Consider the following 24413-nt stretch of genomic DNA (forward strand, 5'->3'; position numbering starts at 1 on the left):
TGCTGTGTAAAGGGACACACACAAAGGAAATTTCTGGAAATCTGATGGGTCTGATGGTTCCCCTGAGCCAGCTGAGTCCTGGGGGTCAGGGAGCTGTGGGAGCCCTTTGAGTCCCACCTGCATTGACCTGGATGTGTGGGTGCCTGTGGGGCAGGGGCTGGCACACAGCCTGCTGCTGATGGGTTGGTCCTGAGTTCCTGTTTTCCACAGGATTCCAGTGCCTACAGATCCAGGAGACCAGAGCAGAGGGGTCAACGTGGCATGCTGGGCAGCTGGGGACATCTAAATTGTGCTTTAATGCTGAAAGGGCCACAGCTGTGCTCTCCATGTGCTGATCCTTGCTTGTCCCTCCTCAGAACCAAGCAGATCAGGGAGAGAGGAGAGGACAGCATACCCCTGCAGGGCTGGGCACACCCAGCACTGCTGCCCCGTGCCAGGGCAGGTGCCAGTGCAGCCCTGGGTGGGAACAGCCCCCTGCCCCTGGACACTTACATCAATCTCACTGAGGATGACATCAATGATGCTGCCAATCACTATGAGGAAGTCAAAGACATTCCAGGGGTCTCCGAAGTAGCCCTGCCAGGAAGGAGGCAAAGAAGAGTGATGTTGAAGATTGCCATGCAAGATGTTTTCCATTACCATCTGTATGGCAGATTACCTTTGTCAAGTGGGCAGTTTGCCTTATCTCTCTCTGAGTGCTCACAATCACTCCTCCCTCAGAGGGGACATCTGCTGATAGCAGCCATTGAATGTCCCTGCATGGCTGATAAGAGCTACAGCATCCCATTGGGAGATGGGAGCCCAGAGGGAGGAGCCAAGCATTCCTACCCAGATATAATCTGGAGATTCTGGAACACCAGCACAGCTTCTGCACTGGACTGCCCAGAGGAACAGCAGCTGCCTCTTCTTCCACTGGATCTTCAGAGGCAGAGACTGCACCTTTCTCCAGGATCCCTGCTCCAGCAGAACCAGCCCTGACACTGCAGGAGGGCTGAGCACAATTCCAATGGGACTGCTGCCAGCACCCTGACCCACAGGCTGGGTTCTGACTCTGTCAGTGTTGTTCTAGTGTAGTGCATTCTTTATTTTATTCTTCTTTTTTTTGTTTTCCCTATTAAAGAACTGTTATTTCCTGCTCCCATATTTTTGCCTGTGAGCCCCTTAATTAAAAATTTATAGCAATTCAGAGGGGTAGGGAGGGTTTACATTCTCTATTTCAGGAGAGGCTCCTGTCTTCCTTAGCAGACTCCTGTCTTTCCAAACTAAGACAAATGAACATGCAAGGGTGTAAGTCAAGGAGGACACAGAGGAACCAGAAGGTTCTTCAGTGACTCTGCCCCTCAGAAGAAGGGATGGTGGTCATAGTTTTGCACCCTCTGCTCAGTTATTTGGTCCTGTCTTGCACTGCAGTGCGATGAGGAGGGTGGATCAGGATGGCTGCAGTGGAGCTATGATCCCACTATGGCCCTGACACTGAGGATGGGAATAATGTCCAACTGGACTGGGTGGGATTTGGCCAGCAAAGGTAGCCCTGACAAGCAGAAATCCCCCCAGAAACTCCAAGGTCCTGTGCATGGGGGTCCTTAAGGGTCCTGTAAGGAGAAGTTCTGTGGAGCTGCAGGGTTGGGGGTGCTTGTACTCGAGATGCCCAGTGCAGGATAAATGGACCCCATGGCCTGCCCTGCTTTCCATGCTGATCATGCTCTTCTCTCACCTTGACTTTGAAGGCCATGAGCTTGAGGATCATCTCCAGGGTGAAGAGGATGGTGAAGGCCACATTGAGGATGTCTGAGACGTGGTTCATTTCTTCAGACTGGTTGTAATGCTGAGGATAAGGCAGAAGGAGCCATTAGCTGATGGCAGATCCAGCCTCCATTGTGAGCTCTGTGAGATCTGTGCTGGATGCAGAGCCCCCTCCCACAACTCAGCACAAAGGAAATTTCCCCCCTGCACCCCCTTCTGTGGGCTCCCCACAAACCACCAGCCCCATTTTGGTCCAGAGGCCCTGATCCAGACATCACACCACAACACACCCCTTTGCAGAGGCTCTCGTGGGAATGGCAGGGCTGAGCCAGCCTGGGCACCCCCTCCCTCCACCAGCCCTGTGCCCTCACCTGCATGCCCAGGCAGATGGTGTTGAGCATGATCAGGAAGAACATGAGGTACTCGAAGTAGGAGGAGGTGACCACGTACCAGATCTGGTACTGGTAGGGGTTCTTGGGGATGTAGCGGCGCAGCGGGCGAGCCTTGAGCGCGTACTGCACACACTGCCGCTGGGGACAGACAGACACACGGACACGGCGACATGGGGACACAGGGATACAGGTATTGGGGAAGATGAAACAGGAAAGCTTTATAAATATGATTGCCTGGCAAAAGATTTTGAGAATATGGAAACTATAAGTGGGATTGAAATGAAAGCAAGCTTTGAGATCCCTCAGTTACTGAACAACTGGAAAACAATGGTGTGGCCGGCTGAAGGTGATCCCCTTTTGATGGAACAACACCCTCTGCTTGCAGACAGGCCCAAGGGTCAGAGCAGACCCTACAGCTTGGCAGAAGGGGCCCAAAGAGGAGTTTTTAGGGTTTAACATGTAACACAGTGTGGTAATGTAATGATTCTTATAGGCTGTATGTAAATGGTATAGGATTTGTATCTTGGACTAGATTGGTTAGTGAGAATCAGAATATTCAACACAGAAGAAGATTTATGGTATTGTAACGGGACCCTTGCTCTCTTACCCTCTCATCCTCTCTCCCCTCTCTTCTCTCAGTCCTGCTCCAGCTGTGGCTGGCAGCTCCCAGCAGGGCCCTGCACCCAGGCCCTTTGCAATAAACTACAAGTTCCCAGCCCTGGCTGCAGAGATCTCTTGTCTCCGTCCATCCCAACCATCCTACCCCTGATGCTCCTACACACAGGGACACAGGGAGGGCAGCTGTCAGCCCACAGCACTCCCAGCCACACTACACACCCCCTGTCTTAGTTTGAAAAGGAAATGAGTTTTTTGGGAGTTTGTGGTCAGCGATGAAATTTGAATATTGGCACCTAGTGTAGCCACTGAAGGCATAGATACGCCTCTGAGAACACATAAAATTAAAACGAAAGAACTCCCAGAAGAAAACTCTCTTAGTTCCAGTTGGTGAAAGAGGTCAGAGCTCCCGTGCCCAGCTGTGGGCTGTGTGGGAGAGGGGAAGCCATGAGGCCAGAGTGAGGTAGATCAGGCCTTGGACAGAGAAAAGAGGTGAAAGCCCCTGCAGGATGGAAGGGAGGAGGAATGTTTTCAGAAAGTTTTCATTCTGAGTTCTGTGTGTGTGCATTTCTTTTATATATTGTAAGTTAATAAAGTGAGTTCTGTGAAGACACCACATGAACCAGGGGTGAAGGGGGCACTGAGATGGCTGCACAGGCCTGTCCCTCCCCAGCAGCCCAGGGCCATCTCTGCTGGGTTTCTGTGGGGTTCACATCACCCTGGCACCCCCAGCTCAAGCTGCCCGTGCTGCCTAAGTGCAGGAGCGTGACAGCACTCTGGGGCCAGCAGCTGCCCCTGGTTGCCCCAATGTCCTCCCCAGTATGTCCCACATCCTCTGCCAGTGCCTCTGCTGCTTTCAGCCTTGCTGTCCCCCACCAGAGTGGCAGCATGACAGCAGCACAGAAGGGCTGGCACCACCTCTGGAGATGTTCTAGTCACAGTGTGCTGCCCAAAGCAGGGCCAGCTGGAGCATGCTGCCCAGGACAGCTGGCTTTTGTAAAGCTCCAAAGATGGAGGCTTCACAGACTCTCTGGGTGACCTGTTCCAGTGCTTGGCCACCATCACAATAAAAAAAAAAAAAGGATTTTGTAAAGTCTAAATTGAATTTCTTGTTTTCTTCAGTTTGTGTCCATTACATTTTTCCTGTCACTGGGCACAATTGAAAACAGCCTGGCTCAGTCTCCTCTGTGCCTTCCCATTGGTGTTTATACCCACAGGTCAGATTCCTATGAGCCTTCTCAGTACCACACTTGACTCCCAGACCCTCCTTGGATGCTCCACACCCTCCATCATCTCAGTGGCCCTTTGCTGGACCCACTCCAGTACATCCATGCTGTTTTTGTACTGGGGAGCCCAGAGGTGGACACAACCCTCTCTTCCAGCTCACTCTGGGCACCCCACTTGTCCAGGGAGGCCCAGTCTCAGTTTCTGGTCCCCTCTGCCCTTCCCTCAGGCTTGTTTTGTGCTAGACATGGGTGCAGCTGGCCCTGCCCCAGCAGCAAACAGGCCTGGAGCAGGTTCAAACCATCTGTGTCACAGCATCACCACAAAGAGGGGCTGATCCAAATCAGCCACCCCAGCAGTGCCAGCCCTAGGGCTGGTCCTCCCTGCCCTGTTCCAGCAGCTCCATTACCTGGTTCTTGTCCAGCTCACAGTTCTTGTACTCATTCTCCCCTTGCTCCTGGAAGGTGACGATGACAAAGCCCACAAAGATATTCATCATGAAGAAGGCAATGAGGATGATGTAGATGATGAAGAACATTGCAATCTCCACCCGGTAGTTGTAGATAGGGCCTGCATCCTCAGCATTGGTGTCAATGGCCATGTACAGCAGCCTACAGAACGGAAATCAAGGCAACAGAAACCCTAACCGGGGGGAAAGACCATGACTCCTCTTGCAGAGAGCTTTGGGGACATCCAAGAATGGTGGGACAGGACTGCCTGGGTAACCCTGCCAGCTCCACAGCCACTGCCAGGGGGACTGGTCCTGCTTCTCACCCTGGACAGCTCTTCTTTCTTTACCCTGGCCAAGGCCCATGTGTCTCAGGTTGGAAATGGGGGTGTGTATTCTATCACCATCTGTCAGAGCTGGGGCAGTTCTCTGCTGTTCATGGGACGTTTTTTCTTTATCTCTCCCACAGCCAACCCTCCCTCCAGGAGATCTCTGCTGTCCATGGCCACTGAGTGTCCCTGCAGGGCTGATCCAATTCCAGCATCCCATGGGGAGATGCTCCGCCCAGGGGAGGAGCCAAGCATTCCTCCCTGGATCCAATCTGAGCCTGGCACAGCACAGCAGCCTTTGCCCCCTGCATTGCCAGAGGAGCAGCTTTCTGCTGCCCTGCATGGCCAGAGGGAGCCCAGGCCCATCTGCAGCAGCCCTGGAGCTGCAGAGGAAAACTCCCCCCTTGTGCAGGATCCCTGCTGCAGCAGAGCCACAGCTGGCACTGCAGGAGGGCTGAGCCCCCATGGGATGGGGCTGGGACACCTCCCTGACACACAGGGGGGCAGGTCATATTTCTGACCCTGGCAGTGGTTTGTTTTGTATCACTGCATTTTTTATTTTATTTTAATTTTATTTATTTATATTATTTATTTTTATAATATTTAATTTTTATTTATTTTTTATTTTATTCATTTTATATTTATTTACTTTTGTTTTATTCTTATTTTATTTTAATTTTCTTCCCTAATAAAGAACTGTTATTCCTATTCCCATAGCTTTGCCTAGGAGCTCCTTAATTTCAAAATTATAATAATTCAGAGGGAAGGGGTTTACATTTTCCATTTCAGGGGAGGCTCCTGCCTTCCTTAGCAGACACCTGGCTGTTCAAACCAAGACCCCATGGCAGTGCCCTGCTCCCAGCACAGACCCTCCCTCAGCAGGGACTCACTCTGGCCAGCCCTCGAAGGTGGAGACAGTGAACAGAGACATCATGGCTGAGAAGACATCGTTGAAGTGGAAGTCGCTGTGCAGCCAGACACGATCCTGGACCTCGATCTGTGTGGGGTCTGCGTCCACGTAGTTGATGAACTGACCCCTGCAGCAGAGGGGACACAGAGCTCACAGGGCAGGCCACTGGCCTGGCCCTGCTTGGTCCCTGGGAGGGGAGCACAGCCCTGTGCTGGTTCCTGATTTTCCCCAATGCGTTGTGATTTCAGGGTTTACCTCAGAACCCCGGATCCCTCCCCTGATCATTCCCTCCAGGTGTGTCAGTCACCTCTCCTTTCCCCTCCCAGCACTGTCTGTCACTCCTGGAATTCTAGAAGGGCCTCGAGTGGCAGATTCAAAGGATGCCCTGTACTTCTGGGGGGCATTGGGCCATCCAGGTGTCCTTTGTCCCTTTGTCCCTCCCCTCCTGTCCCTGCTTGGTGGCTCCCTACCCCTTCCCTGCCCCTCTCCCCGGGGTTCAAAGAACAGCAACCACGGGCTCAGGGAGTTCTGTTGGAGCTGGTGCTGCATTCAGAGGCCTGTGGGCCAGAATAAAGCTCTGCATCCAAACCCTGCATCAGAACCAACTCCTTTCCTTCACCATCGCCTTAAAGCTTCTCTGCCAGAGGGAAACCAGAGGAGCAGCCCCTGTTATGGGGGGAAGCTCCATCCCAGCACCACCAGAGCTCCTGCAGGCGTGGATTTGTCCCCACGGGCCCAGTGCAGCACCCAGCCAGCCCAAAGTGTCTGTGGGGTGAAACACCACACACCCAGCCAGCCCAAAGTGTCTCTGGGGTGAAACACCACACACCCAGCCAGTCAAAAGTGTCTGTGGGGTGAAACACCACAGTGCCACTATTTGGTTCAGCAGCAAGGGACAGACAAGCTCAGGCACGTCCCATACACTATATTGATAATATTCCAATACCCAGGGACAGGGAGAACAGGATGACACCTCAGGTTCACATTTTGGATGCAGCATTCCCATGCAGGAACACAAGCATTCCACACCACATCCCCCCAGCTCCCAGCCCTGGCCACTGCCCAGCTGGGAGCTGCAGGGAGCTCTTACCTGCACTCCTTCTCTGTCAGCTTGGATGGGTCTGTGCACCTGTAGAACTTGCCCTGCATCCAACAGACACCAGAAGAGGTCATGGTGGTGCTTTGACTTTAGAAGCCCTGGGGAGTTTTGACTTTTTCCCAGCCCCCAGTCAGTGCCCCCTCACCACCTCAATGCAGACCCTGGCCCTCCCCACTGTGCCAGCCAAACAAACCAGTTCACAAGGCATTTCCAGAGGCATGGCAGACCTGGGGTCAATCCCAGGCTGAGAGCAAGAAACATTCCCTGGAGATGGGGGGAACAAACCTTCCACAGCCCTGAGCTGGGGCTTGCCTTGCTCACCCTACCTGGGAGTCAACTGTCTGAGAAATAGGGGAGAAAGCAGTACCCAGGGAATTAACTAAAAGCTAAGGTGTACTGGCAGCTCTGCTCAGTCTGCTGCCTGTCCTGGAAGCTCTTTCAACATCAGATCAGAGTTTAAGCACAGTTATTAGAACAAAACTGAGCTCAGCCAGGGCCAGCTCTGCCTTAGAGCAGCCAAAGCCCAGAGAGCAGGAGCAGTGCTGTGAGAAAGGAACCCTTCACAACCAAAGCACAGAGGAAATCAGCCAGAAAAGCCTCCTGCCCTAGAAAGAGGAAACTGAGGCACGAAGGGAGGTGAGGCAGCCCTTTAGAGGTGCTGCCTGGACCTGACAGTACCCTGGGTGCTTCCTGCCCTCCTCTCACTGCAGGCTCTTCTGTGGCTCCTCTCTCAGACCACAGAGAACATAGGCTCTGCTGACCCAGCACTGCAGGCACCATCCTCAAGGTGATGTCTAGGAGAGCCTGGCCAGGATGTGCTTGAGCAGAAGGTCCCTCTTGCCCAGCTGAGCTCACCTTGAAGAGCTGAACTCCAATGCAGGCAAACATGAACTGCAGCAGGGTCGTGACAACCACGATGTTACCAATGGTCTTGATGGCCACGAACACGCACTGGACCACGTGCTGCAGAGGGGGAGAACAATGCAGATGTGACCACAGCTCTGTGTCCCACACCCTCCCTCTCCAGGAAGAGTGGGAGCCTGCCAGAGCAGAGGGATTGGGCAGAGCCCTCCCATAGATGGGTGGTGGGAATTGGGAACAGGCACAATGCCTGCCACACAATCTCCAGGTGGGACTGCCCTGGGAGGGGGTCCCCTGTCCCAGCCCCTCACTCACCTTCAGCCCCTTTGCCCTGTTAATGGCTCGCAGAGGCCTCAGCACCCTCAGCACCCGCAGGATCTTCACCACAGAGATGGTGCTGGACCTGGGCAGGAAGGCACAGATGAGCTGGGGCCACTTCCCTGCCCAGGCTAGGCTGGCACAGCCCCACCAAGCAGCCAAGGAGGGCAGGCTGGGGCCAGCAGCGAGGGACAGGGGATGGCAGAGTGCAGATGTCACCAGCCACCACCCCACACAGGGCCAATGACACTGGCAGCTGGAGGAAGCAGATCCAAAATGAATTTCTACCCACAGATGTTTGACACTCAAGGAGTGTCCTTTGACCTCCTTGACCAGTTTGTGGGCATGCTCCCAGTTGTCCATGTCCCCTAAACATGACATGATGGTTGCCGTAGACATCTTTTATGAAAAATCCTTTCCTTAGGATTTTTCCTCCTGAGAAGCTGAGAGACCTCAGGAACAAAATGTAAACATTGATTATCTGCTGCTGTGGAATGCAACAGGTGGATCTTTGATTGGCCCATGTTGGTTGTTTCTAATTAATGGCCAATCACAGCCCAGCTGGCTCAGACAGAAAGCCGAGCCAAAAATCTTTGTTATCATTCTTTGCTATTCTATTCTTAGCTAGCCTTCTGATGAAATCCTTTCTTCTATTCTTTTAGTATAGTTTTAATGTAATACACATCATAAAATAATAAATCAAGCCTTCTGAAACTTGGAGTTAGATCCTCGTCTCTTCCCTCAACCAAAAACCCCTGTGAACACCATCACAGATGGGCATGGTCCCAGTTGTCCATGTCCCCCAAACACGACATGATGGGCACATGGGCAGCAACTGGGCTGGCTGCTCCTCCTCCAGCCACCATCCCCAGCTGCCTCACCAGCCTGAACAGCCCAGGGCCCACCTTGTGGCACATGGAGGTGCTTACTCAAATCCCATGGAGATGAGGGAGACAGCGACCACCAGTAAGTCAAGGATGTTGAAGGAGTTCCTGCAGAAGGAGCCTTTGTGCAGGAAAGCACCGTAGGTTGTCATCTGGGGAGCAGAAGGAGGTAGGAGAGAGGCTGGGCAGGGATCAGGGGAATGGTTCCTCCAAGGGAAGGGGCACAAGGGACCCTGTCCTGCTCAAACCTCTGCAGCCAGGCAGGAACCTGGCTTCAGGTGGAAATGCTCTGTGCAGCACTGGTTGCAGACAAAACCCTCCCAGTCAGTCAGCAAATTAAAGAGGAGAATAGCAAAGACCCTTGGAGTGGAACAACATGTGACTTTTGTCCACAGATTTTCACTGGTTTCTCTTTGCCACTTTATCTTAATGGCATGTCAGAATAAAAATGCTGGTGACCCTGACCTCACTGGAGAGGACACACGGCCTCTGGGACAGGTCACACACCACCCAGACTGCATGAATGAACTCTCCAGGAGGATCAGCTGGAAGTTTCTCCTCACTGAGACCTTCAGGAGCATGGATGCCTGAGGAGAGGGAGTGTAGTGGAATCATATCATGTTCATATCATCATCATGTTAGTCCTGAGGTGGTTAGGAGGTCAGGGGCTAGGCTCTGCTATGTGCTAAGAATGTGCTTGGTGTGCCATTGACAGTTAGATATTTTCTTGGAGGTAGAGGCTCAGTAGGAGCACAAAGACACAGGCTTGGATTATCACTACTGCTCCCTCTAGGATAGTTAGCAAGAAGAGAACTTAGTAGAGTTAGGAGTGAAAGTGCTGGTATTGATGCCTAAGAGTGTCCATGGCCACAAAAGTCTAGACCTGGAAGTTTCTCCTCACTGAGACCTTCAAGAGCATGGATGCCTGAGGAGTGGAGTGTCCATGGCTACAAATGTCTAAACCTGTCGCCGTTGAGTTACGAATGGTTGAGGAAAGGTGACATTGACTCTTATTATTAGAAGGTACAAAGTGAGATTTATTAGGAACTTTGCATATTTATAGGTAGGATTGTTCACTTAGAACTTGACTGGTTTATAAATAACACTCCTTATACTATTGGTTAGTTAGGAATAACACTTTTTGGTAAAATATTTTTTATAAACATCATGTATACATATTCTACATGTATAGAAACACTAGGTGTAGAGATTAGGATAAGAATTGTTTTAACTCTTTCTCTGAGCATTCTCACAACTTTCCTAGGATAATGCCTGGCAAAGTTACCTGTTTCTCTCTCTGACTAACCCATGACATCCACACAGACCTATGTGCTAGGCCACGCTCATGGCCAGGGACTCACCTTCAAGACGATTTCAACTGTGAAGACAGAGGTGAAACCAATGTCAAAGTATCCAAGAATCTGGGGACAGAGACACCAGCACAGGATGAGACTTGGTGACAAGGGAAATGTTCAGTGTGCTCAAACATCCTGAAGCTGTCCACTCTGTGGGCTGGGGAGGCCATCTACCTCAACAGTCTCTAAACCTAGCAGCAAGAAGACTCCTGAACTTTTCCCAGTTTTGCTGATTTTCTCCACTGCATGATCCAACCTGCAGCTGGGACAAAGCTCTCCCTGGCCAGATGAATTCCATGTGAAAGCATCTGATCCCCAAAAACCCCAAGTGCCCTGGGAAGCTGTCTCATGTGAGATCCCCCAGGCCCTGCCAGACCCACTGTTACCCTGAAGGACAGGAGCTGTGGCTCCCATTGTTGCATGCCAGCAGCATTCAAGGGCACTGCACACACTAGAGGCCCAGTCTGCTGTCTCACAGGATGTCTCCTTCCCCAATAAACCACCACAGTTTCAAACCAAATTAATTCTGCACACCCTGCCAGGTGGATCTTTTCACCCAGAAGTAAACTGAGACATGGAGCAGTAAAACCTTGTCCCAGCTGCACCCTGAATGGTAAGCGCATCCAGCATCTCCTGCCAGAGTGCACTGCCCTCCCAGAGGCAGGGTTGGCATACCAGCCTAGGAACAGCATCTGGCAGGTAAATCCCTGCTGACTGGGGAGCTGGGAGTCTCCATGAGGTCCCCTCTGTTGCATTGTGATTTCAGGGTTTACCTCAGAACCTGATCATTCCCTCCAGGTGTGTCAGTCCCCTCTCCTTTCCCCTCCCAGCACTGTCTGTCACTCCTGGAATTCCAGAAGGCCTCGAGTGATTGGCAGATCCAAAGGATGCCCTCTACCCCTGGGGGGCACTGGGCCATCCAGGTGTCCTTTGTCCCTTTGTCCCTCCCCTCCTGTCCCTGCTTGGTGGCTCCCTGCCCCTTCCCTGCCCCTCTCCCCGGGGTTCAAAGAAGCACTAACCATGGGTTCAGGGAGTTCTGTTGGAGCTGGTGCTGCATTCAGAGGCCTGTGGGCCAGAATAAAGCTCTGCATCCAAACCCTCCATCAGAACCAACTCCTTTCCTTCACCATCGCCTTAAAGCTTCTCTGCCAGAGGGAAACCTGAGGAGCAGCCCCTGTTATGGGGGAAGCTCCATCCCAGCACCACCAGAGCTCCTGCAGGCCTGGACTTATCCTCACGTGCCCAGCACCCAGCCAGCCCAAAGTGTCTCTGGGGTGAAACCCCACACATCCAGCCAGCCCAAAGTGTCTCTGGGGTGAAACCCCACAGTGTCACTGCTTGGTTCAGCAGCAAGGCCCAGACAAGCTCAGGCACGTCCCATACACAATATTGGCAATAATTCCAATACTCTCCCATCTGTCCCAAACCCCCCATCTCTGTGGGCACCTTGTTGCGGAAGGACTCGGCCCGGATGGGATCCTCAGCTGCCAAGGAAATGCTGCTCAGCAGGATGAAGAGCAGGATGAAGTTGGTGAACCAGGTGGCATTAACAGTTCTGTGGCACAGGACCCGAAACCTGCCAGGGACGGAAATGCCAGGGGATACCTCAAGGGGCATCAGACAGAGTCATGCAGCCTGGCAGAGGGATATGGGCAAATCCTGAGGACAGGAAGGCCCTGGGCATGGAAGGATGTCTGTACCACTCCTTCCACACAAAAGGCTTTTCCCCATGAGCTGCTTCCCTTCAGAACTGGCTGTCATGCTCCAACAAGACCCTGCTGTAAACAGCTGGTGCCAGAGACACCTGGGCCATGCCTGGGCAGGGACAAGGGGCAGTGCCTACTTGTTGGTTGGGCTGAAGATGAAGAATGAGCTGGCTTCAGGCATGGGCACGGCCTTCTCTTTCAGCTGTAGCTCTGCAAGGGGACGTGGCCGAGGACTCAGGGGGATTTCAGGCTCATCTTCCTCATCATCACCTGTAGGGTGACCATGAAAAGGGAAAAGAAAAGAATAATCCAGAGAGGAAGAGGGAATATGATCTTATGGACAATCTTATGGACAATCCTCTGATCCCATGATCCTGATTTGGCATGCAAGCCAGAAGGCCCCCAGCACCCCAAGGCTGGTGGAAGCTCACTGCATCCTTTGCTCCTCACACACCATCCCTCTGCAGTGCCTCCTCAGCCTTCCTGCTGCCCTGCCAGGGACAAACCTTACCTGGGAAGTCTGCAGAAGGGTAGGGGTCTTTGATCTCATTGACATTGGATTCAAATTCGTCCACTTTCAACTGAAATAAGGAGAGACAGAGAGGAGGATGTGCAGCTGCACATGCCAGCTGGCCAGACCCTCTCATCTTGGAAGCCACAAGCAGCATCTCTGCCTTGGGCCCATACAGCAGCACAGAGTACTGGCCCAGGCTGGAACCTGGTGAGGGGATGCTGCAATTGAAGCAAAGAGGATGGGAAACAAGAATGTGTGCTGAAGCCATGCAAATATGCCAGGAGGAAATAAGATAGGGAGCAACTCCTGAGTGAGCTTCTAAGAGCATCTCTGGAAAGTAGAAAGGAAAGTTGCTGCTGGCCAGGTGCTCCTCAGGGGCAGTTCAGCACAGCCAGCACAGCTGAACAGAGGGGTTTGCACATGGAGGTGCTGGTGTGGACATAAGGGAGATCTGGGATGCTGCTGACTTGCTTTGCTCCACCCCACACTGGTGTGCACCAGCCACTGGAACTGGCTGTGGCCAAGGGAATGAGCTGGAAGAAAAGGATCCCCAGCAATGGAGCTGTTTCAGCATGTCCTGCCTGGCCTAGAGAGCCCCATCACTGAGAGCACCCATCACCGAGAGCACCCATCACCAAATGCTAAAGCAAGGAGTGATTCTGGACAAGAGGCCAGACCCAGACTGGCTCCAAGCCTTTGTCTCTCCTGGCTGGTGGGAGGGAGCCAGGGCCATCCCCCCAGGAGCCCTCCAAGGCTGACCTCCACCAGAACTGACCTTGGCTGTTGTGGGAATCCCTTCTCCCTTCGCTTTCTGCTCCAGCTTCTTTGCCAGCATCTGCTTGTCCTCTTCAGTCTTCTCTGGGTAACCTCTGAGCAGAGAGGAGGGTAGAGCAGGAACTGAAGTCTGGGCAGGGGCCATGGGAGAGCTCATGGTGTCCCCTCAGAGCCAAACAGGTTGTTTGGGAGCTCCCAGGGCAGGGATGGCAGCACCCACCTGGACATCTTCCGCCGTTTGCGCTCCTCTGCCTTGGCCTTCTGGGCCAAGGTCAGGCTCTCAGCCTCGGCCAGGTTATCAACTGCAATGGCCAGGAACACATTGAGCAGGATATCTGGGGAAAAGTGCTAAGGACACAGACATGGTTCCTGTCTGGAGCCATCCATGGTCTCCAGGGTGCCTTAGAAACCCTCCTGGAGCTTGTGCTAACCCTGGCTGGTGATGCCTAACCAGCATCCATCCCTTGTGAGCACTGAGCTCTGAGCTGGCTGCCTTCTCTGGCTAAATCTCTGCCTGCCAGGCATCCAGACCTGCTCCAGATGTGCTTTCCTCCAGCCCCCAGCCCTCAGCCACCACCAGTGCCAGCCCTGAAGCCCGTAGTTTGTTCCACTGCTCTTCACAACCAAAAAGCTTCAGGCAAGCACTGAAACACTGAGGGAAGCCCCTGCTTGCCCCTGCCCAGTCCTAAGCATGATGCTATGGGGCCTGGGCCTGGCTTTGCAGGCAGAGGATACAGTTCCCACAGACAAAGAGGATGATGAAGTAGATGCAGACCAGCATGCCAGGAAAGGACGGGCCCCCGTAGGCCATGATCCCATCATACATGATTGAATTCCAGTCCTCTCCAGTCAGGATCTGGGAGCAGAGCAGTAACAAAGACTTAAGAGCATCCCCAGCAGAGCATGACAGAACCCCACAGACTGATCCCACCCTTCTGGCTCCATGGTCAGATCCTCCTTTCTGCTCAGCCCTGAACCTGAATTATTGCTCACAACTCCAGCTGCATTTCCCTGCTCCTGTCTCAAACCCCCACAAACCCACATCCCCCTGAGCCCCAACTCCTGCCTGGAGACCCCCAGCCCAGGGGACACCCCCAGCCCCTGCTGCCCTTCCCACTGCCCCAAACCTGGAAGACACTGATGAGGGCCTGGGGAAAGTTGTCGAACGTGCTGCGCCGCACTTTCATGTCCTCGAAATCAAACTTGCCCCCAAAGAGCTGCATGCCCAGCAGGGCAAAAACTATGATGAAGAGGAAGAGGAGGAGGAGCAGAGAGGCAATGGAGCGGACTGAATTGAGCAGAGAGGCCACCAGGTTGCTCAAAGATGTCCAGTACCTGGGAAGAGCAGAGACAGAGGCATGTGGCAGGTGAAAGATGGGGAAGGCTGTGGGCAGGAGCAGGCAGGCACAGGGAACCCAGCCAAACAGACCAAGGTGTTGTGCCAGCAGCCCAAAAAGGGGGACTCTGGACCCAGACTGGGCTCTGGGACTGCTCCAGGCAGGCTCCAGGAGGCAGAAATGAAGCTGAAGGCATGGTGTGACAAGCAAGATAACACTGCTGCCTGCAGCTGTGGCATTCACATTCTCTCAAAAAATCCCTTCACCCAAGATTTTTCTCCTGGGAAGCTGAGAAGCCTCAGAGAAAAGGAAAACAATTCTCATCTCATTTGCTTCTCCTGGGTTTTGCTCATGTGGAATATGTTTGGAGATTGTTTAGCCACCTTCATTGGATTCTGGTGTGAGTTGTTTTGACTCTTTGGCCAATCAGGGCCAAGCTGTGTCTGGAAAGAGTCAGGAGTTTTCATGATTATCTTTTTAGCATTTTAGTAAGTATCCTTTCTGTATTCTGTAGCATAATATAGTATTATAAAGTAATAAATTAGCTTTCTGAGAACATGCAGTCAGATCCATCATTCCTGCCTTCATCAGGTCATTTCCCAGCAAATACATTACACAGCAGCCCCACTCACAACACCCTAGAACCCAGAGCTAGAGTGGGGCCTCAGCTCTGTCCCACTCTCCCCTCCCAGTCAAACCTGGACACAAACCCCGGTCTGGCCTTGTCCCTCTGCCCAGCAGCTCCCAGCTCTGTTCACTGCACCTCCCCTGGGGACAGTGATGCCCCAGAACTGTGAGGGATGCCCAGGCACCCTGAGCTGCAGCAGCCAGCGTGCTCTGCACACTCATGCACACACTCACACACCCCAGAGGCACACGGAGCACAGGTGTGCACACACACAGAGCTCAGCTCCATGCACTCACTCACACACACCCCACATGCACATGGAGCACAGGTGTGCATGCACACACAGCTCAGCCCCACGTACACACACGAGACAGAGTGAAAATTTTTCCAGAGTAGAAATCCATTTTGATTTAGGTGAAATGTACATCTTTGAGTTAAGTCTGTAGTTCAAAAACATAGCTGTTTAGTCTGACTGCCTGTTCTTGTAAAAAGCCTGTGCTCAGAGAGACTGCTTCAGTCGAAGGACAGAGATAAGGGGGGGTAAATAGAGAGACAGAGAGACTGCTATGAAAGCAAGTCAACCTGACCCAAGAATTCTTTCTGATAAAGAAGAATTAGCGGCAAATGTCACCGAAATTGGTAAAAATGAATATGTATGAACCTATTGTGAAATCGTATGCATATGTATTTGAGAAAGAGATAAAAAAAGATCTGGAGTTCCCAGAGGTACACATGTCTTTTAAGGAGAGTAATCTCCACATGTATCCAGCACTGTAATAAACATACCAGCTTTACAACTTTCATAAAGTTGTGGAGTTTTGTTTGTTTCCACAAAACACACACATACGCTCAGAGGGTCATGAAGCACAGGTGTGCACACACACAGAGCTCAGGCCCATGTACACACACAGCTCACACCCAGAGGCACACAGAGCACAGGTGTGCACACACACAGCTCACACTCAGAGGCACATGGAACACAGCTGTGCACACACACACACAGATCAGCCCCACGTACACACACACACCCCCTCAGAGGCACACAGAGCACAGTGTGCACACACACACATAGCTCACATTCAGAGACACACAGAGCACAGTGTGCACACACACACACAGAGTTCACACACACAGCTCACACTCAGTAGCACACCGAGCACAGGTGTGCACGCACAGAGGTCCCTCTCACCCACCCAGCTCCCTCCCCGACCTGGTGATCTTGAAGATGCGGAGGAGGCGGATGCAGCGCAGCACGGAGATGCCCAGGGGGGACAGGGTGCCCAGCTCCACCAGGATGAGCTCCAGGATGCCCGAGCACACCACAAAGCAGTCGAAGCGGTTGAAGAGGGACATGAAGTACTGGCGCAGCCCCAGCGCGTACATCTTCAGCAGCATCTCGGCCACAAACAGCGCCAGCAGCAAACGGTTGGCATTGTCTGGGGGGGAGATGAGCCTGTCAGAGCAGGGACTTCAACCCAGCATGGCCAGGCAGCCAGGGAAGGAGGGCAGAGCTGCTCACTCTTCTCTGGCTCACTGAGCCCTGAACTGCTGGTTTTGGGGATCACACGGGGAGGAAGATGAGAGGGTGATGTGCAGCTGCATGCTTGTGTGTGAGCACACATTTGTACAGTGCACATGAGTCCATGAAGGGTGGGGACGTGAGCTGTGCACGGGTATGTGGGGCTGAGCTCTGTGTGTGTGCATACCTGTGCTACGTGTGCCTCTGTGTGTGTGTGTGCATGGGGCTGAGCTCTCTGTGTGTGTGTGTGCACACGTGTGCTCTGTTGTGCCTCTGAGGGTGAGCTGTGGGTGAGTGGGTGCACACCTGTTCTCCACACGCTTCTGGGTGTCTGTGTGTATGGGGCTGAGTTCTCTGGGTGTGTGCACACCCATGCTTCACATGCCTCTGGGTGTGTGTGTACATGGGGCTGAGCTCTGTGTGTGTGCACACTTGTGCTATGTGTGCTTTTGGGGGTGGGTGTGAGTGTGTGCAAGGGGCTGAGCTCTGTGTCTGTGCCCGTGTGTGCTCTGTGTGCCCTCTGGGTGTGAGCTGTGAGTGTGTGCACACCTGTGCTCCACATGCCTCTGGGGTCTGTGTATATGGGGCTGAGCTCTGTGTCTGTACATGGGGCTGAGTTCTCTGTGCGTGTGCACACCTGTGCTCCATGTGGCTCTGGGTGTGTTTGTGTATGTGAGACTGAGCTCTGTGTGTGCGCACTTGTGCTGTGTGTGCCTCTGAGTGTGAGTTCTGTGTGCATGCACACCTGTGTTCCTTGTGCCTGTGGGTGTGTGTATGTGCGGCTGAGCTCTGTGTGTGTGCACACTTGTGCTCCATGTGCCTCTGAGTGTGAGCTGTGTGCACATGGGGCTGAGCTGTGTGTGTGTGTGTGTGTGTGTGCACTCCTGTGCTCTGTGTGCCTGTGGAGGTGTGTGTGTGTGCGTGCACGGGGCTGAGCTCTGTGTGTGTGCACACCTGTGCTCTGGGGGTGTGTGAGTGTGTGGAGGTGCAGTCAGTGGGGCTGCATGCACAAATGCATGTGGCTGCATGGCGTGAGTGCATGGACAGAGATGCCAATGGACACACACTGTGTGTGCTCACCATGCAGGATCGTGTCCCTTAGAGTACAGAGCGTGGTCAGTGTGAGCTGTATGACAGCAAGGATCAAACACACACTCTCAGTGCAGGCTCTGAGTGTGCCTGAGAGCCTCTGTGCTGTGCCAGTGTCACTTTGCACCCACAGCAGGAGCTCACACAGCTCTCTGAGGCACCAGAATATCCTGGGCCCTCCTCCTCTCTCAGCCTCTTTGCTCACCTTGCACCCGTGTCAGCCACTCTGGCTGGAAGTGGTGCTCAGAGGCGATGGACAGGGTGTTCAGTGCCACCAGCAGGATGACAAGCCAGTAGAAGAACTTGGACTTCACCACATCCCTGCACTTCCTACGAAACATTCGGTTCCAACGCCTCCACTGACGGCTGGAGAGATGGCAAAGGAGCAGGAGAGATGGCAAAGGATCAGCAGACATGGCAAAAGATCAGGAGAGATGGCAAAGGATCAGCAGAGCCAGCAGTGGGTCAGACCCAGGCCTGCAGGGCAAAGCCACCCCTGCTCCCTCCCTGGAAAGGGATGAGGACCATACCCTGCCCCTGGAACTTGGTGCAGTCACTCAGGCACTGCAGCTCATTCACCCTCCTGGCTCAGTTTTGGCTCCAGCCCCTCTCACAGGGGGCTTGCAGGCACAGTGTAATTGCAAATTACACTGTAATTGAGGAGCAAACTGCAATTTTAGTGTCCTAAATTACACACTGTGCTGCACAGGCCATGGGAGGATGTTGAGAGCCTGGTCCCACAGCAAAGACATTGTCCACCTTGAGGAGCTTTTTGCCAGTACCATATCCAAATTCCCTGTTTGCTACTCCAATGTTTGCATCTCCCCCCAAGCACCAGCCCCTGCCAAAAACTGGGGGCTGACCAGGAAAGCCTGTGAGAGACAGTGGAAGCACATGCAAACAGATGGTTCAGAGCATACTTACAAGAAGAGAATCCACTTGTTCATGCCCTCAATTTCATACAAGCTCTCTGTCTCTGACCCTCCTTCATCCGATGGCATCATACCTAGAGGGAATGACATCACAGGCTTTCCTTGGAGCCCTTGGGAAGAGCATGTGGGAGGGAACCTCTTCCAGAAGTACACCAGGAAGAACTTCCCCACCAAGCAATGTGAATAATCCCAGGGAGTCAGCAGTGGGATTATTCAGAAGTGAATAATCCCCACCAAGCAATGTGAATAATCCCAGGGAGTCAGCAATGGGATTATTCAGAAGTGAATAATCCCCACCAAGCAGTGCCACCCCAGGGAGTCAGCAACCAAAGTTTGGGCAGAAGGCTTTGAGGGTCAGGGGCAAACCAAGCACGAGGTAGCAAGTATTCCAGCATGGAGAAAACTGGGGCCAGTAGGGATCTGAGCAAAGGATGAACAGAACATGGGCCACAGCTCTGGAAGAGCTGTTTGTCTGTCCCACTGTTTCCCAAAGCTCTTTGCACACATGCATTACTCAGCTTGAGGCATCAAGAGTGCTTTCACCAGGCAGGGTGGCACAGCAAACCCTGTGGCTCTGGGGTAGAAATCCCCAGGCTTTGCTGAGCTTTTGGCTAGGTGCCTCTACATCCACCTCCTCCCCTGGGCCACTTTTAAACCCTAAAAACTGTCAAGTGATGGCAAGAAATTAATGCATCTATTAGTGAGAGCTTGTGGCCCTGATTGTATGACACACTCCTCATGGCCTTTTCAGCCCCTCTTGCCAAAGGAGACTCAGGCCTTGCTTCTTGCTTGTGGTCTGCTGTGGCATTCACATTCTCTGAAAAAATTCATTCGCCGAGGATTTTTCTCCTGGGAAGCTGAGAAGCCTCAGAGAAAAGGAAAACAATTCTTATCTCATTTGCTTCTCCTGTGTTTTGCTCATGTGGAATGCGTTTGGAGATTGTTTACCCACAGGTGATTGTTTGATTGGATTCTGGTGTGAATTGTTTTGACTCTTTGGCCAATCAGGACCCAGCTGTGTCAAGACTCTGGTAAGAGTCACGAGTTTTCATTACTACCTTTTTAGCAATCAGTATCTTTTCTGTATTCTTTAGTATAGTATAGTATTCTTTAATATAATATATATAATAAAGTAATAAATTAGCCTTCTGAAAACATGGAGTCAGATGCATCATTCTTCCCTTTGATGAGCGGTTGTCTGCTTTTATGTTAGTCTGCAAGTATTAAACACTGTGGTTGAAATGGATTTACCATCAGGGATAAATTATTGCTAGTTTGGGTCAGATTCAACCAAATTATTCAGGAAATGTAAAAAAGGAGGAAGGAAACTGTCCTGTAAAAGCTGAAACTTTTTGTTTGGTGGGTTTTCAGGCAAAATGAGTCTTTGTGATTTCTTCAAAGACTCCCACCTTGCCTCTCTAGGCAATAGGAACCCAACCCTCAGGCTGAGGGTGTGTGAGCAAGCAGAGCTGGTACCTTCTCCCCTGGCCCGATCGCTGTCCATGACCTCTGCGTGGGTGATCCAGTCCATGTAGCCCTTCAGATCCTCCTCCAGCTGCTGCTTCTCCCGCAGCTTCTGGAACGTTCCACGCGACTTGGCCTTCTCGCGCTCCTTGGTGAACTCGCTGGGACAAGGCAAGCAGCAGAGACTCAAGGAATGGCCTGAGGAGCTCAGGAACTCTCGGAAGCCACAGCCCTGTGCCAGACCAGGCCTTGGAAAGCCCTGAAATAATCTTAGGTTGGAAATGGGGGTGTGTGTTCTATTCCTATCTGTGGGGCAGTGACCTTCTAGTTATCTGCTGTTAATTGGGCACTTTTCTTTATCTCTCCCACAGCCAACCCTCCCTCCAGGAGATCTCTGCTGTCCATGGCCACTGAGTGTCCCTGCAGGGCTGATCCAATTCCAGCATCCCATGGGGAGATGCTCCGCCCAGGGGAGGAGCCAAGCATTCCTCCCTGGATCCAATCTGAGCCTGGCACAGCACAGCAGCCTTTGCCCCCTGCATTGCCAGAGGAGCAGCTTTCTGCTGCCCTGCATGGCCAGAGGGAGCCCAGGCCCCAAGGGAGAAGGTGAGCTCATCACAGGGCAGGTAAACAGGTAAACAGGACACTCTTGTCATGGTCACATGGAAGGGACAGGTCTGCCATTGTCCTTGCCCACTCTTCTGCTCTCTTTCAATGAATTTATTTTCTCCAGTGTGGTCTGGCAGGACTGTAGACCTGCTGCCTTGCCATGCTGGTGTTGCCATGTGTTAGTAACAGGTCTCAGACACTATAATTTTCCTGATCTCAAACATAATTTAGTTGTATTGGTAAAAACATTTCAGAACATTTCCATGCCAGCAACTTACTCCAGGATCAGATTACTATAGTCCAGCTTGTCCTGCACCTACAGTCAGCTGTAGACAAGCATCAGGTTCCTGTGGTTTGTCTTGTGCTTTTAACTTGTTTTAGTTCTAGCAACACACAATTTGTTTTAATGTTACACTGGCATGGTTCTAGTCATAAAAGAGGCCTAACAAATCCAAGTAATTAGGGTATAACTAACACTGTGAACTAATAGAGGTGATTAGTGTGGTCTACTTGCAAAACAAGGACTGAAACACATAAAAAAGACCCTGACCCTACACAGGCCTGAGGAGAAAAGCCCCCCTCACTCCTCAGGACAACACATATTTCCCAGCAACAAAATTGGGGTGGTAGCAGTCCCACAGCAATGCATGGTAGGTTGAATGTAACATCTCAGGTTTTAACTGTACTACTGGGGGAATTAACATTAATTGAATTTGGCCTAGATTGTCACAACAGACTGATGACAGCTCATTGATGTACTTGGACGAGACTGCTGAAGCAGTAATTAGACTAACAATCCTTCCCTTGGATGCCTTGCACTCATCAGAGATTTCTCCTTGGGCTGGCCATGACAAAACTGTGTGTGCTCACAGCAGAAGGCACTGGAGGTGAGGAGTGTCCAGACCCACGGCCATGGGGTGCCTGCCCCTGCTCAGCTCCATCTGCTCTGTGAGCAGGCAGGAGACACCACAGCCCATGTGCTCTGCTTGTGCCTCAGGAAAAGGATTGATGTGTTGAAAATTGGGCTAAAGTCTTGGAAAGCCATGGACACTAACACAAAAAGTAACCCACAGATCAGTGCTTCTAAACATAAAAAAAACCCAACAACAACAACAACAAAAAACCAAACAAAAATGAACAAAACAAAACAAACATACTCCCCCCCCCCCAAAAAAAAAAGAAAAGAAAAAAAAAGTGAAGAATGAGAGAGGGAAAAGAACAGAACTTTTCCAGGCTTTTTTTTCAGGCTTTTTTCTTGTATAGTTCAAACCTGTTAAAACTCCTCTGCTGGCAGAAAGGATAGGGTGGCACTTACCCACTGAGCACCCCCAGCACCAGGTTGAGCACAAAGAAGGAGCCAAGCAAGATAAGGCTGACAAAGTAGATCCAGGGCCATTCATTCCCCATGGCATCATTTACCTGGCAAGGAGAGATGCAGGTGAAATATTCTGAAGGCACTGTCCTCCATCTGTTTCCCCTTAGAGCCCCTGAACAGTCTGTGGGATCTTTGCCCCCTCCAAAAGAGTGCTTGGGATGGTGGCACATAAACCTGGCTCCAAGCCCTGGCTGGTTAGAACTCTGTCTCTGGCTTGCATCCAGACCAAAACATTTTGGGAGCAGATTAAAATATCAGCCCCAAGCTTAAGCTTCAGCATGACTGTCTCCCAAGGACTGCAAAACATGGTTTGTGCTGGAGGAGCATCTACCAGTCATTGCTGTGCCTGGCCCACACCCCTTCACAGGGTGGGAGCTGGAGCAATCTCCTGTTGTCTTAGGTTGGAATTGAGGGTGTGTGTTCTATCACCATCTGTCAGAGCTGGGGCAGTTCTCTGCTGTTCATTGGGCAGTTTTTTCTTTATCTCTCCCACAGCCAACCCTCCCTCCAGGAGATCTCTGCTGTCCATGGCCACTGAGTGTCCCTGCAGGGCTGATCCAATCCCACCATCCCATGGGGAGATGCTGCGCCCAGGGGAGGAGCCAAGCATTCCTCCCTGGATCCAATCTGAGCCTGGCACAGCACAGCAGCCTTTGCCCCCTGCATTGCCAGAGGAGCAGCTTTCTGCTGCCCTGCATGGCCAGAGGGAGCCCAGGCCCATCTGCAGCAGCCCTGGAGCTGCAGAGGAAAACTCCCCCCTTGTGCAGGATCCCTGCTGCAGCAGAGCCACAGCTGGCACTGCAGGAGGGCTGAGCCCCCATGGGATGGGGCTGGGACACACCCTGACACACAGGGGGGCAGGGCATGGTCTGACTCTGGCAGTGGTTTTGGTGGTTTTTTGTACTATTATATTTGTATGTTTAGTTTTCCTAGTACAGAACTGTTATTCCTATTCTCATATCTTTACCTGAGAGCCCCTTAATTTCAAAATTATAATAATTCGGAGGCAGGGGGTTTACATTTTCCATTTCAAGGAAGGCTCCTGCCCTCCTTAGAAGACCCTGTGTTTCCAAGCCCACACGTACCCAGTAGAGGACCTCGGTCCAGCCCTCCATGGTGATGCACTGGTAGACGGTGAGCATGGCGAAGCCAAAGTTGTCGAAGTGGGTGATGCCATGGTTGGGCCCGGGCCAGCCGCCGCGGCACTCGCTGCCGTTGATGCTGCAGTGCCGCCCATGGCCCGAGTTGGTGCACGGGGCTGGCTTCTCCGAGCCCACCGTGGCAATCACGTCTGGGGAGAAAAGACACGGGGTGAGCTGCAGGTCAGGCCGAACACAGCAGCCACACTTTATCCTCCTCCAAACTGCTCCTCTGTGTCAGAACCCAGGACATTCCTCTGGCTGCACTGGATGGCTCGAGACGCTGCCAAGAAGCTCAGAGACTTTGACACAGAGTCAAAAACACCTGTGCCTTCCATTTTAACCCATTTTAACCCACACAACTTTGTGTGAAGATTTACAAGCCACAAAGGTTTGAATAGAATGATGGTGAATTTATCACAAGGTGAAAAGGTAGAATTTTGAAGTTTTTAGAATGAGGATTCAAGAAGCAAGATGGAGGAATCTGGGCGTGTCATGTTTTTCTCCTTCTTCTTCTTGTCCTCCATCTTCTGCTGTGATAGTGATACTTTTAGATTGGTTTAAGATAGAGACAGACTGTCTAACATAAGTGATAGGTATTGGAAAATTATGGTAAATAAAGTACACGTAGCTTTTAGTATAAAAAGATAATACCACCCCAAGGGCAGGGACTGTGCCACAGACCAACCTGCTGGACAGATCTGTCCTCAGATCTGGACAGATCTTAGCAGGTCAGAAAAAGAATGGAATAGATAAGAGAAAATAAACAACCTTGAAAACCAGAGCCTAGGAATCCCGACTTCTTCTTCGAGCGTGGGGCTAAGAAAAAAGACTTTTTAATACCTCAGGAGCCATTTCAGCAACAAACAAACCCGAGACCTGCTCAGCTCCATCTGCTCTGTGTGCAGGAAGAAGGCACCACAGCCCATGTGCTCCAGGGCTGGGCTTGCTCACAGCGGTTTGTGCCTCAGGGAAAGGATTGATGTGTTGGGAGCTGGGCTAAAACCTCAGAAAGCCATGGGCACTAACACAAAAATAACTCACAGATCAGTGTTTCCAAGCATGCAAAATCAACAAAAAAAAAAGGGGTGAAGAATGAGAGAGGGAAAAGAACATAACTTTTCCAGGCTTTTTTCTTGCACAGCTCAA

At 51.9% G+C, this 24413-nt stretch overlaps 1 protein-coding gene across 1 annotated transcript in view; it reads right to left on the reverse strand.

Annotated features, from left to right (window-relative positions):
• Nucleotides 1-24413, reverse strand: part of CACNA1S (calcium voltage-gated channel subunit alpha1 S) — a 58970-nt gene that overhangs the window by 18599 nt on the left and 15958 nt on the right. Inside the window, exons 6-28 of the mRNA XM_074528239.1 lie at nt 23211-23416; nt 22066-22169; nt 20154-20302; nt 18670-18751; nt 17951-18111; nt 16348-16573; nt 14300-14507; nt 13908-14028; nt 13393-13507; nt 13174-13267; nt 12396-12465; nt 12022-12154; nt 11625-11754; nt 10185-10244; nt 8869-8975; nt 7937-8024; nt 7616-7723; nt 6752-6804; nt 5642-5788; nt 4384-4585; nt 2115-2273; nt 1715-1825; nt 493-576 (exon numbers count right to left, since the gene is read on the reverse strand). Of these exons, the coding sequence (XP_074384340.1) occupies nt 493-576; nt 1715-1825; nt 2115-2273; nt 4384-4585; nt 5642-5788; nt 6752-6804; nt 7616-7723; nt 7937-8024; nt 8869-8975; nt 10185-10244; nt 11625-11754; nt 12022-12154; nt 12396-12465; nt 13174-13267; nt 13393-13507; nt 13908-14028; nt 14300-14507; nt 16348-16573; nt 17951-18111; nt 18670-18751; nt 20154-20302; nt 22066-22169; nt 23211-23416 (2918 nt within the window). The remainder of the gene's footprint in view (nt 1-492; nt 577-1714; nt 1826-2114; nt 2274-4383; nt 4586-5641; nt 5789-6751; nt 6805-7615; nt 7724-7936; nt 8025-8868; nt 8976-10184; nt 10245-11624; nt 11755-12021; nt 12155-12395; nt 12466-13173; nt 13268-13392; nt 13508-13907; nt 14029-14299; nt 14508-16347; nt 16574-17950; nt 18112-18669; nt 18752-20153; nt 20303-22065; nt 22170-23210; nt 23417-24413) is intronic.

The sequence above is a fragment of the Zonotrichia albicollis genome, chromosome 28 (genome assembly GCF_047830755.1).
Source record: "Zonotrichia albicollis isolate bZonAlb1 chromosome 28, bZonAlb1.hap1, whole genome shotgun sequence".
In the NCBI taxonomy this organism is placed as follows: domain Eukaryota; kingdom Metazoa; phylum Chordata; class Aves; order Passeriformes; family Passerellidae; genus Zonotrichia; species Zonotrichia albicollis.